Genomic DNA, 13,915 nt, shown 5'->3' with positions numbered 1-13,915 from the left:
TACACAAAAAAAACTTTTTTTTTTATTTTGCCTTTCGGCCACGATTTATATCAACAGTGTGTCGGGATTATTACAGGGTTCAATTTCCCCCTCGCCTCTTGCCATCATGCTCTGTGTCCCACGACGATTGTTCCGTTTGCGTGTCGTCAACCTCTGGGTTAATCTCACCGATGGGTAGGCCCATCGTGTCCGTATGCCATCCGCTCCTTCCTTTCCCAAGTATGTCTAGGCAACGATGCCAAATGTTTGCCACATATGGGTAAACGATTAAATGCAGAAAGTAAATGCACAGAACATAATGGAAATATATTAAATAACCAGTCTTTGTATTAATTCAACAGTCCATGTACATCAAGTGCTTATAACATTAAACCCAGATACAACTATCATGATCCCACTATGAAGGAACGGTATGCAATATATAATACCCAAAGGGGTGTGGCCAACCATCGCGTCCAACTGCCCTTTGGGACGACTAACTAACTGACTGTCGTAACTCATTATTATCGACGACAACATAACATAATGATTATTCCCGGCAACAAGGGTTTTGCTGTAAATTCAATCTTGGAGAACTTAGCCTCTCTTCGATTGTGCTGGTGGCTTCATAGGGAGGTCACATTTGAGCTTTATTGGAGAAAAGATCAATTGTTTCACAAGGGGTTTTGAAGTTTATTCTTGGCAGATCAGAAGTTTGAAGATAAATATTTATTGAATACATTTAATGTTGGTTGTGTTTGCTTCAACATTGGCACGTGGGAGTCTTCTTGTGCTACATTATTCAGGTGGAGACATTAAAAAGTATAGCAGATCGAATGGATTATTAATTTATTAGTCATCTACTCTGCTGTTTCATTTCCAGAATTTTGGTAATCTTGTATCTTCTAAATTCCAGGTATGCTTTGGTATTGTAAAGGCTTGAAAGAGATAATCAATAGAATAAAGGTTGCATTTTAACTGTTTGATGAAATGCCTTTGCTGTAGTTATTCATTTCAGTTTATATTGAATCACTAGTATGCATGGCAAATGTTTTTAGAAATGCTTATTGGCTGTAGGAATTAGTTACAATCATTTTCAATCTTTATTAGCCATTGGAAATTCAAAAGAGAAGTCTTTCATTGCATCTCTGTTATTTGTTAAGCTTATTTACATTCATTTTAAGCATTTGGTCATCATTGGCAATCATCAAAACAAAACCAAACAAACTGAAACAAAGAGCAGCAAGTATAGACTTTGCAAGACAAGTGTTTGACAATATTCTTGGGAGCTCAAATCATCACAACAGGGTCAGATTTTCCAAGCGATATTACACAGTGGTATCTTAGAAGGTGTATGTTTGCATTCCCATTCAACAAGTATGGTAATTTTTGTATTATTAGCAATTATGAGTGCTTTTGTTTCATATGATATTTCATGCAAGTTGAGCACTAGTCACATTTAAATATGAATAACAATACCAGAATCACTTTTGAGACCAACTTCCTGGCTTGCCATGATTGAATAATCTTTTCATTCATTTATAGAAAAAAACGAATTTAAGAGTGGATTTTTCTGTAATAATGTTACGTGAGAATCCATCTGGTAGTCTGTAGTGGGAATGAACAAGCAATCAAAGGAACCAAATAAAGTTGGTGCAATGCACTGAATTTTGAAAGAAAGTAACGGAAGGGTGGAAAACTGTAACCTGTTGCTTTTGTAATGCACCATTGATCAGTATTAACCTAGTAAATGATGTTTTTATTTTGTGATTATATGGAATTTGATTCATTTAAATTGGCATGTCTTAATATGCTATGTGCAATAGGCTTTCCTAAGGTACTGCATCTTAATTTTTAAATTTTTGTATTGTAAACAGGTAGGAAAATTCTTTGACCGGTTTGTTATTTAGGATGGTGACCATACCTTTTCTGACAACCTTATTTTTAAAATTATTTGTTTCTTTCTTCCATGTTTAAGCGTCAATAAGTGTTTCAAATTCTTTTAAAATTGCTTTTGTTCTTCTGAAAATAAACTAATATTCCTGTAATGACATTGCAGATGGAGGGCATACCAAGCAAATTAAGAACATTGCGAATAAACCTGACAATGGGTAAATTGTATCGTATGACTAGCTATGATCGTGCCGCTCTTATATCTTATAAAGAATGCCTAAGGTTTGCTTTCAAGTTTTCTTTTGTCCATTTTTCATATTATATTTCAAAGTTTTGTTCATTGATAGTGAGTTTGCTTCAAACACCTTAATGGACATCTTATTGAGATCAATTTAGCTAGTCATTGGCATCCAGCTTCTTCAACATATTGATTTTGTTTAGTCTATATGTTCAAATGTGTAGGAAATCAAATCCGCTTGTATTTTTTAATAAAATTGATTTTGATGTTTTAGGGACTTGGGATGGTATACTTTGTTGCTATTTGCATATGAATTAGCTGACAAATATTGGTGCATAAGTCTTCTAGAACCTGTGAATTTCAGTTATAGGATTTATTTCTTTCTAATGAATGTAGTTGTGGGGAATGATACGAATATACACATGGTGAGCTGGAGTGATGAGAAGGATGGCATAGGAATGGATTGTGTGGAGGCTGAGACAGCAGAAAGAAGAAAGGTTCATAAGCAAACCTTAAGAAGCCTCAAGATGTGATGGATGCGAGGGTCAAAGGGAATGGCTCTGACATAGCACTTGGTGTTTTAGGCAGATTGTAGGGGGAATTATTTTTGTTGAACATAACTAGTTGCTTCTCAAAATTTCATTGCTGCTGAGGATCCATTCACTTAATTAGAAATGAAATCGGTGGGAGATAGGTTTTTTTGTGAATGCCAAAATGTCCCAGGCCTTTTCATTGCTATGATAGTTTCTGCAAATGACATCATTTAGTGTAGCCTTAGTATTTCTTTCATTGAGATTGAGTGTTGCCAACTTTATCCTCATCTCTTTGATTCTATCCCCATTGCAGTTAGAGTAGGGCAAATGGATGATGTTTTGCTACAAAAGGATGTTTCTTTGGATTCTCTACTTGATAATGTTAAGGCTGATGAATGTGGGTTCTTGGGGTGATTTTGTGTCTTATTCATTGAATTGTTTCACTTAGGATGGTTGTTGAAGTGTTGGAACTTGTAATTGGTGATGACTACATTCTTTCTATGCTAGGGGATATTGGTAAGAAATCTTTGATATACAAATGTGTGGGAAGATTCCTTATTTTGAACAAATTTGGCATTGGATGAAAGGTGTTTGGAGTCTATAGAAGAGCCTTTTTTTTTCTTTGTTGCATAGGGTTTTTTTTTGGCTTCAATTTTGGTATGTGGAGGATCATGCGGAACAATGCCCTTTCTTTTTTGAAAAGTATGGTATTTTCATGTGTCTTTGGTCCCCCTTTTTTGATCCAACTTTTGCTCTAATTACAAAAACCCCTATGTGGATTAGATTGTACAATATTCCTTTGTGAAATGGCCCACCCTGTTCTTAGTATGCAACTGCTGTTTTTTTTTTGTTTTTTTTGTTCATTTTTCTGATATTTTTTTTTTTAATGGTAAGTGCTATCGTTTATGGGGATAGTGCTCTATATTAATATATAAAGATTACAAAAGTTTTCCATCAAAGCCTGACAGTAAAAAACAAAGAAAACACCACTACCCATCCACCACCCTGAATACATAAACCCGAGCCTAAACATGCACACCAGAAGGCAGAACCGGACTTAGACCAAATACAACTCATGCGTCACCATTAAAGGTCTGCATGATGTCCCCAACAAATTCTTTGACATTAATCACAGTTTTAGTAGCCCCATCCTAAAACCACCATTCCTTTGAGTTTGTTATCCTGCAAAATGGAGCCATATTCCCATTCTGCACTGCACATCGAAAAACTTCCCAAGCATTCTCGCCGAATGTTCTCATCTTCTCTCTTTCCTCTACCTTCTCTAAATGCCTGCTTTTGACTTTGATCCTTTCACTGTTGTCTGAATCTTCACTCCCTTCATTTTCAAACTCCTCCCAGTCGTTCTCTGAATCAGTGGGCAAAAATACTTCCGGCTGGAAGTAGGTCTTCAGTATGCTCATCCATTCATTCTCTGGCAAGCTTAAGATGGAGTTGGCAATGCTATCCCCGTTGACGGGTTTGACAAATCTGCACAGCAACTCCACGACTCTCTCCCTAGACTCGATGACGTCCACAAGAGGCATAAGAACAACTTTATACACTATGGAATCACACTAATGACGTTGAGCGTGATCCCAACAAGTCCCTTAATAGCGTCGTAGGCATACTCCTCTGAGATAAACTAGCTGCGGAGTTGAGCATCCAACGTCTCCTCGCAGTTCATGCATCCAATCTTGACGAAGTGTGCCATGAGCGAAACTAAAATCAAACACAATCACAACTTGAAGCTTTGTGCCACAACTAACTACCTTTCCACACAATGAGGCCGAGACTTGAAGAAAGCCAATTAAACTCAGAGATCTAGATGTTTCCATTTGGAGCAACGCATGCCAAATCTTCCAAGATCACTCATTCTTCAAAAATCTGTCCTTCTATCACTCTTTCCTATCACATGTCGCTCAGAACGTCGTTGATGCGAGTATGAGAAGACAACCTGGCGAAATTTGTGCAAATCCACTGCCACCTATCCCAAATTCGCAGGCATATCTGCAAGGACATTATCCAACCCCATCATATTTCTTTTCCAATAAGTCTTTTTTGCTCAGATCCATAATCTCCTTACTTATCGATGTTGAATCCACTGTCACTTTTTCCATGTCCGAATTGACACCAAGATTAGCAAAAAGATCTGCCAATCGATTACCTTCTCGGTGGATGTGAAATATTTCATATGGACCAATTGCTTGGAGTAGAGTGTTTATGCGTGGAAGCCATTTAGCTAATTTCCAATTTAGTAACCTGGAGTTAGTAACACCATTTATAATTATATGAGAATCTCCCTCTATCTGCACATTAGATAAACCTTTTTATTTGCATAACTGAAGACCAGCCTCGAGCTCTTATCTTTGCTTCATTGTTTGTAGCACAACCAATATGTTCATAGGCACCAAACAAAATATTCCTTTCATCGTCCCGAATGACTGCTCCAAAACCAGCTTTCTCGGGGTTGCCTCTGTAGGCCCCATCAAAGTTTAATTTTACCCAGTTGCTATGAGGTTTTTCCCATCTGACTTCTTTCCTGTTTATTTTCTTTTTGGGACAATGGAATATAGTCTTTTTGAAGGACCAATTCTTTTCCATTTCCAAGTCCCAATCATTGAATCTGAATTTCCTGACATTCCTTGACTTGCCACAAATAATTTCCTCTACAACTGACTTTAGGTTATCAATGACTATTTCAATTGGTCTAGATATTTCTTTGAATATTCGTTTCTTTCTTTCTTTCCAAATGTGCCATACAATCATTGCAGGTCCAATCAACCACAAAGCACCCCACTTTGTCTGACTAGAATTAGGCCAAGAGACAAGGAATTCCTTTAGAGATTCATTTCTAACTGTACACAGATTAACCATACTCAGGAACCAATCCCAAGACATTCTAGCAAAAGTACAGTTGAAGAGTAAATGATCCACTGATTCTTCCCCAGCTTTGCATAACACACACCAACTTGGCCCATGAATACCTATGGACTCAAGCCTGTTGCTTGTGAGGATTTTCCCATTCAGAGCAATCCATAAAAAAGGCCATGCTTTAGGCATTACCCTGTTATTCCAACACAACTTGCTTGGCCAATTCGGATTGATAACTCTATGCCTTTGAACTTCGCAGCCCAACTTAGCACTGTACTCACCAAACTTAGATGCACACCAGAATATACTATCTTCTTCCTTTGTGGCTATAATCATTCTGTTTTGCAGAATACCTTCAAGCATTTTACATAACTCCGGGTTGCCAATTGTTATCTGTTTCCAAACCTTCTTTCCATGTTGATCCTCATCCTCAAAATAATTAACAACCTGCACTCCTATTGTGGGTTCAATTGTGTTAATCCAATCCCGGTCTTCAAAAACTTCTGTCAAAGGCAGTTCCCCTTCCCATGAGTCCCTCCAAAATTTTGCCTTACACCCATTACCTACTTTCCAAGAAATATGGTCCATGATGATTTGCCTACTTTTCCAAAGGAAGTTCCAAGTGGAAGACCCCTTTTCTGTGTCTGCAATTGTGAATATTTGATTAGGTTCATTAGAGTCAAGATACTTTTTCTGGAAAATTCTGCACCATAGTTTATTAGGGTTTTTATACATTTTCCAAGACAGTTTCGCACCAAGGGCTAAGTTTTGAGCATTCATTTTTCTCAGCCCCGCACCCCCATCCTCTTTCAACATATACATGGTATCCCAGTTTATCAGTGGTATCTTCCTTTGGTCTTTAGCCCCATCCGAAACAATTTTTTTAAGAAGACCATCTAATTTTGTACCAACCAGACTAGACATTTGAAAGCATTGCATGCTATAGATTGGAACCGCCGATAACACAGATTTTATCATTAACAGTCGACCTGCTTGTGTAAGCCATCTATTCTTCCATAACTTCGACTTTGCCTTGCATGAGTTTAGAACATCTTCCCATATCTGAGTTTGTTTGTTACCCATATTAATTCTGATCCCAAGATATTTAAGAGGGAGTTCAGCTATACTGTAACCAAGGAGATGAGCAATGCGATTCTGAGAAATTTTGCTTGTATTGAAAAAGAGTACTTGCGATTTTTCTTTATTCATTTCCTGACCCGACAACAAAGAGTATTCATCTAAAACTTCCAAAATTTCTTTGGCTTCCATCAACGAAGCTTCTCCAAACAGAATTGTATTGTCTGCGAATTGTGAATGGGTAATGGGCTCAAGCATATTATGGACTCAAATACCTCTCCATTGCCTAGCCGCTTGCTTCGTTTTAATTAGTTTCCCAAGTACCTCTGCCATGAGAACAAAGAGGGATGGGGATAGGGGATCCCCTTGTCTCAACCCATTGGTAGCTTTGAAGAAACCACATACCGCTCCATTTACTTGTAAAGAAAAATTAATTGTGGATATGCACAAGTCTATACAGTCTATCCAGTCTTTTGGAAAGCCATAGCATTTTAGTACCTTAATCAAAAATTGCCAAACCACCTTATCATATGCTTTTGCAACATCTAACTTTATGATCATACCTTTGATTTTCTCCTTGTGTATGGAGTGCATGACTTTAGACACAAGAATAATACTGTCTGCTAATTCTCTTCCTGGAGTAAATCCGTTCTGGTTCTCTGAGATGAGGTTAAGTAAAATCTTCTTCAATCTAATAGCCATTGCCTTCAAGATGATTTTGTATACAGTATTGCATAATGATATGGGCCTGAAATCATGCATTGAAGTACACTCCTTTTTTTTTGGGATTAAGGCAATGAGTGTATTGTTCATTTCTTTTACAAATTTTCCTTTTTTCTTGAACTCTTCGATGACCAACCAGATGTCATATCCCAAAAATTCCAAACATTTCTGGTAGAATTCAACAGTCATCCCATCCGGACTCGGGGCCTTATGTGGATGAAGTTTGAATGTTGCTCTCTTAACCTCCTCCAATGTATAAGGTTCGCTTAACATTTTCGCCTCATCCTCAGAGACTAGCTTATGCAAAATTTCTGATAGCCTAACATTTGATGCATTACATGTCTGATTGTAATTGCCCAAAACTCTCTCGGAATGTTCTAGTGCAGTTTGCTCAATCTCGGCCTCCGTGATTCTCAACTCCCCATTGTTATCCAAAATTGAAGTAATTTTATTTTTGGCTCTTCTGACTTTTGATGAAGCATGGAAGAATTTTGTATTTTGATCTCCCTCTGCAATCCATAACACTCTTGACTTATCACGCAAATAAACTTCTTCTCTTTTCAGTAGCTCAACATATTGTTCCTTAAGTAGTTTTTCTTTTAGAAAATCTTCCTTGACCATCCCAACTTGCATAACTCTATTATTGGTATCTTCCAATTCTTCTTCCATTCTGAGTTTTTCTGTGAAGATATTTTTGAATGAAATCTTGTTCCATTGTTTAATTTTGTTCTTAAGAAATTGGATTCTCTTAACAAATTGGAAGCTAGGGGAACCCAAAAATGTATTGCTCTCCAACCACCAATTCTTAAGAAGATCATTAAATTCTGGTTCCCTCCACCACATGCTTTGAAATTTAAAATAATTTCTGTTCTTGGGTGACTCATGATTGATAGACAAAGAAATAGGTAAATTGTCTGACCCAGCTTGTGGAATAATGCTAGTATCAATGGAAAAACTGCTATTTATCCACCATTCCCCCACGAAAAAACGATCCAATCTTTCAGAAATTTTAGAGAAATTTAGTCTTCTGTTTGTCCAAGTGAACTTACCATTTTTGGGAAGTGCATCCACCACCTGACAATTCAAAATGAATTCTCTAAAGTCCTCCATTACTTTTGTGCTCTTTCTGAGACCTCCTTCTTTGTCATCAATATCGAGTATTGTGTTGAAGTCCCCAGCCAAGATAACTTTGTTCATTTCCAGAGATCACATTTGGTCATATATCTCCGACCACACTCTTAATTTCTCTTCAGTCTTAATCGGCCCATAGATATTAAACAAAGGAAAGCCAATACCTCCGGATTTACATATAATGTTGCAAGCCATCCAAAACCCATTGGATGCAATTGGATCTACCTCAAAGACATTAGAGTTCCACAAAATTCCAAGACCCCCCGCGGTTCCTCTGGCATCTTGAAATAGTCCCTCCCATTTGTAACAATACTTAATAAATTCAGTCATCTTCTCACCACTCAATTTAGTTTCCTGTAGCAAAAACATGTCTAACCTTAGCTTGTTCAAAGATCTTTTGACCAAGCGTCTCTTGTCAGGGGCAGATAAGCCCTTGACATTCCACGATGTGATTCTCATTTCTTCCCAAGGGAAGGACTGCCTCCCTTGGTACTCTTCATGTAGTCCAGAACACGTACAATACCCTTTTCCTTTGCTTTTTCTTCTTTGATCTGCATGTTGCTCTTTCTTCCTTTAACCCCCTTTGCTCTGCCCAAAAGAGTATTTGCAGACTGACAAATGCATCTGGGATTGAGGTTGTTTAAAACATCTTCCTCATCTTCCAGATTTGAGTTACTTGCATCGGTTTCAATTGTGCAATCACCAATAGCATTTTCAGTTTGTATTCACTCCATCGATGAAATGATCAGATTCGGATTAGTCATTCTTTTTGCATTGTCCTGTACTAGATCCATCTGACGGGAATGTGGGCTAGGTTCTGATTGTGCCCTGTCAACTGACTTCGTTTCACTTGACTCTGTTGGCATCTGAGGCACCACATCCTTTTTCTTCTTCCAAACCATTTTTTCTTTCCTCTGTTCATTATTATATGCCCTACGCACAAAGATTCTGCAATTTTTGGTTTGATGAGTTTTACTTCCACTTTTTTGACATACACAGATTTCTTTCTCAATTTCAATGCTTTGCTTCCATACCCCATTTGCCGTTATTAAATTTATATGAGATGGAATTAGTTTGACTGCAGCAATTTTCAGCCTCGCATACACATATGAGTCATTTTCAATTATGTCATCATCAATCTCTAAAAGGGTTCCAAGTGATCTGCCAATTTTTTTGAAACTCGGATCCCCCAATACTCGATTGGAAGATTGAACAATCTAATCCACACGGGGTTATCATATATCACAAGTTTTAACGGATCAAATTTAGGAGTTGAGGGCTGAATGTATAGCGGATTACTATCAAAAAACCAGTTTTTCAAGATTAGGGCTTGATCCCTTTCTTCTTTTTCCGCGAATATTGCAATAAATAAACCCTTTGGCAGGAATTTCACCACTATATGTCTTCCCCAATTTAACTCCACCCAAGGAGTGATACATCGTCTAGGTTTCTTCGGGCCAACAATTTTGGCAATAATCAATCTTCCCAAACGCATTCTTCATCCTTCACCCCTTACATTAAATCGATGATCACATGTCCCGTTATGTTGTTATCTTCAATCGTTTTTGATTGTGGACCTACAGCCTCCTCAACTGTAATTCTTTCATTACTTCGGATATTATGAGTCGGATTGCAGTCATCCCAGTCGACATCCAAAATATGCCATTTTACCAGTTTTTCTATTGATTGCTCCTTCCTTCGATCACTGTCATGTCCATCGCCATGGTTATGGTAACCATCATCATTAATCCGTTGTTGATCTTGCACCTTCTGTTGGGTTTCGCCACTCAGATAACACCCTTCGCGTTCTGCCTTCCGATCTTCGCACTCTGCCTTCTGCGCCTCGTTCGCAATATCCATTTTTTTTTTGTGTGTTCGTGTAATTTTCTGATTTTTTTGTTTTGTTTTTGTATAAAGCTAGATCAAGGAAACAAATACTTGGAAATGATGATACAAACTGAAATATAAATTCCAGACAATACACAATTGCTATAGACCCTAAACTCCATTTTATTACTATGAAATCTTTGAACATACCCGATCTGCTACAGGCATGAATAAATTGTCCTAAAATTGTAGATCTGATGCATAAACCTGCGCCTCAAATTTTCCTAAGATCTGTATTTTGATTTTCCCCTAAAATAAGTGGAGATGTCATTATTTCTTTCCCACTGCATAAGTGGAAGTGCCCTTATTAAGCCACTGGACTTGTGGTTACTGTTACCTATTTTTCGCTTCTAGCTAAAAAATAGGTTAAGAGATGCTAGTTTTTACAAAATGAAACAAGTGTGTGCTATTCTCTATTTTTGTGTTTCCAACTGCACTAAGGAGTGAGCTAAAGATGGTATTTTTAAATACTTCTAGTCTGTAACAACAAAAGAGAGACATCTCATCAAAAGGAGAAGTATTTTGTTCATATTCAAACATGCGTCCCACACTGAGAGCCGTGAGATTAGCTACATGCATCAAGTGCAGAAAGGAAATATACAGATATGTATACATAAGTACAAAAAGTGAAGAAGGCATGTTGAGAATGGAACCAGTCATTGCCTGAATGAAGGGAATCAAAGGTCCAGAGCATATGGGAAAATGTAGGTGATACTGACCTGGGCCACATTCATATTCAAGACTTCAGAGACAGAGTATTCTCCCCTAATGCCTATGGCATGCCTAGGCGGATGATCGAAAGTGGTATCGCCCAGGCAGCAGGATTTACCTCGTTAGTGCAGAATTATGAGCTGGTAGTAGAGGCTGCCCGACATTACCAACCAAACACCAAATTGGTGCTCCTTGAGAATACGGTCCTAGTTGACTTCACTCCTGAGGCCATTGGTGACGCATTTGACATCCCCTTCCCGAACAACCCCATAGCAACAACTATAGATGAAGTGCAAGTGGCATATGATATGAACCTTGCCAAATGCAGGACATTGATAAATGAGGAGTGGTATAAGGAGAGAAGACCTCTAAGCATTAGAATTGGGAAAAAGACCCCCAGAAGCGACTTTCACAATGAGGATGGAGATATGGTCACATTGCTCAGCAGGTTTATGGGACTCCCCCAATCTAACTTCTTTGAAGAGTGGATGTTCTACTTTACAGAGCAGGTCTTCGCCGGGAAATCCAAGTTCAACTGGGCCTAGATCATAAATGACAACATCCATGCCTAGTTGGTCGAACTTGAAGAGAAAAAGTACTTTACCATGACATCCTATCTAGTCTATATGTTTGCCTGAAACCAGCCACTGCCAAGTTTAATCATGAAGGGTGAGATTGGGAACGGGCCCAATCAGGTGAAGGTGTACGATTGGTATCCTGTTGATGTGTATTTTGTACACGACCAAATAGAGAATAAAATACCCAGAGCTATCTTATCCTCTCTTGAGTAAAGTCTCTGAATGTTGAAGATATCGCAAAAAGGATCAATCGGAAGGACTTCAAGGTTCTGCTTTGTAGGATCTCTACTCGCGGATAAGCACCAATGGTCGTTGTGTTTATTGTTTTTTTTTAAGGGGCCTAACGTACTTTCAAAGAAAGCTTGTTCGTGCAACTACCTTCCAAATGAGGAAATAGGATTCTCCTAATACTAACAGATTTTCAAAAAGATCAAAAGATAAAGGTTTCGAGGAAGAGATACTTAAACTAATCCTAAGAGTGACTTAATGAGGATTGGTCTTGATAAGATTTTACCAATTTCAGTATCACCAAAGGATTACAACTCCATTGGAATTGGTGTGATCTTCTAAGGGGATTCAACGATTTTCAAATCACCAAGGAGATAGATACTATCAGGGAGATACATATCAATACTTCTAATGATGATTGAACTCTTAACCAATCTTAATGTTTCCAGTTGACCACACAAGGTGTCTTACAATCAGTAAGAAGCTAGTGGTTTGGAATGTGAGTCTTATCGAAGACCAGGCACAACATTCATCCTTCAAACTTAAAATTTAAATGCTATCTCTACTAAGAGTGATTCAAGAAGATAAACAACCATGAAAGTAGCCACAAGGATTGCAAAAAAACACCATAACTTCAATATTTTATTGATCTCATAGCCAAATAAACAACAATTGTTCAACTTTCTTTCTTCACTACTCAATTCTTTGCTACTAACAAAATTAAACTTGGTTCTCTCCAACTTTCTAACTTTTCTAACCCCTTAAAATGAAATGAGTGAGGGCTTATATAGCACTCTCAAATACAATGAACGGCCTGGATCAAAAGAAGATCGATGGCTGAGATTCTGACACCTAAACCCTAATTAGGGTTTGTTACATTATCAATCCATAGCCAATAGGAATTGGCACAAATAACGAAGAGACATAGACCAATAGGAATTAAGTTGCCACATCATCTCATAACAACTTTTCATCTAGAACTTTGTTCCCTTTTCTATGCTCTTTTCTAGCATATTCAATGAATCTGGACGAAATCTTTTCAATCTCAGCAATAGGAATCTCAGGAAGATTCTTCATTCGTTCTTCCAAGTGAAGAACTTGATCAAAGGCAGTGAGAAGAGTTGTCTCCCATCCAAGCTCCACATCTTTTGTTTTCTCAATCAGGAACATAGTAGCATGCATCTGATTTCGCTACTCTTTGGTGACTGTGTTCTCCTCTTTGCAAAAGATGATCTTGATCTTGTCTTCTAATTCTTGGATGTCCACATCCGTCTCGATCTCAATTCTTCTGCCAAGGATTGTACACAATACCTCAAATACCTTGTCTTGAATAGCATGGATAGTTCCCTCAACTTGGCTGCACCTGGAACTGATATCCTCGAAAAGAACTTCCTTTATCTGGAGCAAAGTTGACCACTGCAGAAGACTATGGGCTTCTCCACTCATTATCTTCTCTTGTGCTAGAATTTGTCTTGGTGTCCTCCTTATCACTTGCAAGACGGGGATGACAACCTCTCTAGTGTGAGCAAATGCATCCACAGCTACCAATAGATTATGGACGATCTCAAGAACTTGGATAGCACGGTGGACCGTCTTCATCATCCTTGTTGCAAATTCCATGGCCACCTTGTAAGATTCATCAATCTAGGAACTCATCAGGTGGACCAAACTCTTTATCCTTTCCGCCTCATTTATTGATTCAAGAGGAAGTGCATGCAAAGGAGATATTGCTGGATCCTGTCGTCTCAAAGGTTGATTAAGATGGCTAAAATAATTTCTCCAAGCACTGACCTCCTTTTCTAGTTGCTTATTCTTTTCCATTTCTTCTTTGAGTTTGTCATTAAGTGCTTTCAGTGAATCAGTTGCTTCTTCCATGGCTTGCACAGTGTTAAGTGGACCAAGATCAAATGTTTCTAGATCGTATTCTTCTGCTAGAATCTCATCTTCATACTTGTCCACCACTGGTGTAGCTATTTGCACTTTTTTGGATCCCGTCTCATCTCTAATTACCTTTGACATCTTTGTGGCCTTCTTCTTTTCTATTTCTTCATGAGAATTTCCTATGA

The 13,915-nt window shown here is 38.1% G+C and overlaps 1 protein-coding gene across 3 annotated transcripts in view; it reads left to right on the top strand.

Moving 5' to 3' along the window:
* The window catches only part of LOC131030980 (anaphase-promoting complex subunit 7), a 184,826-nt gene that overhangs the window by 73,019 nt on the left and 97,892 nt on the right, over window positions 1–13,915 (top strand). For all 3 annotated transcript variants that reach the window (XM_057961965.2, XM_057961966.2, XM_057961967.2), the window contains one exon: window positions 2,039–2,154. In XM_057961965.2, coding sequence (XP_057817948.1) covers window positions 2,039–2,154 — 116 coding nt within the window. The remainder of the gene's footprint in view (window positions 1–2,038; window positions 2,155–13,915) is intronic.

Source organism: Cryptomeria japonica, chromosome 9 (assembly GCF_030272615.1).
Source record: "Cryptomeria japonica chromosome 9, Sugi_1.0, whole genome shotgun sequence".
NCBI classification, from domain to species: domain Eukaryota; kingdom Viridiplantae; phylum Streptophyta; class Pinopsida; order Cupressales; family Cupressaceae; genus Cryptomeria; species Cryptomeria japonica.
Note: the sequence above shows the minus strand (reverse complement) of the source record. Positions and strands in the feature narration are given on the sequence as shown.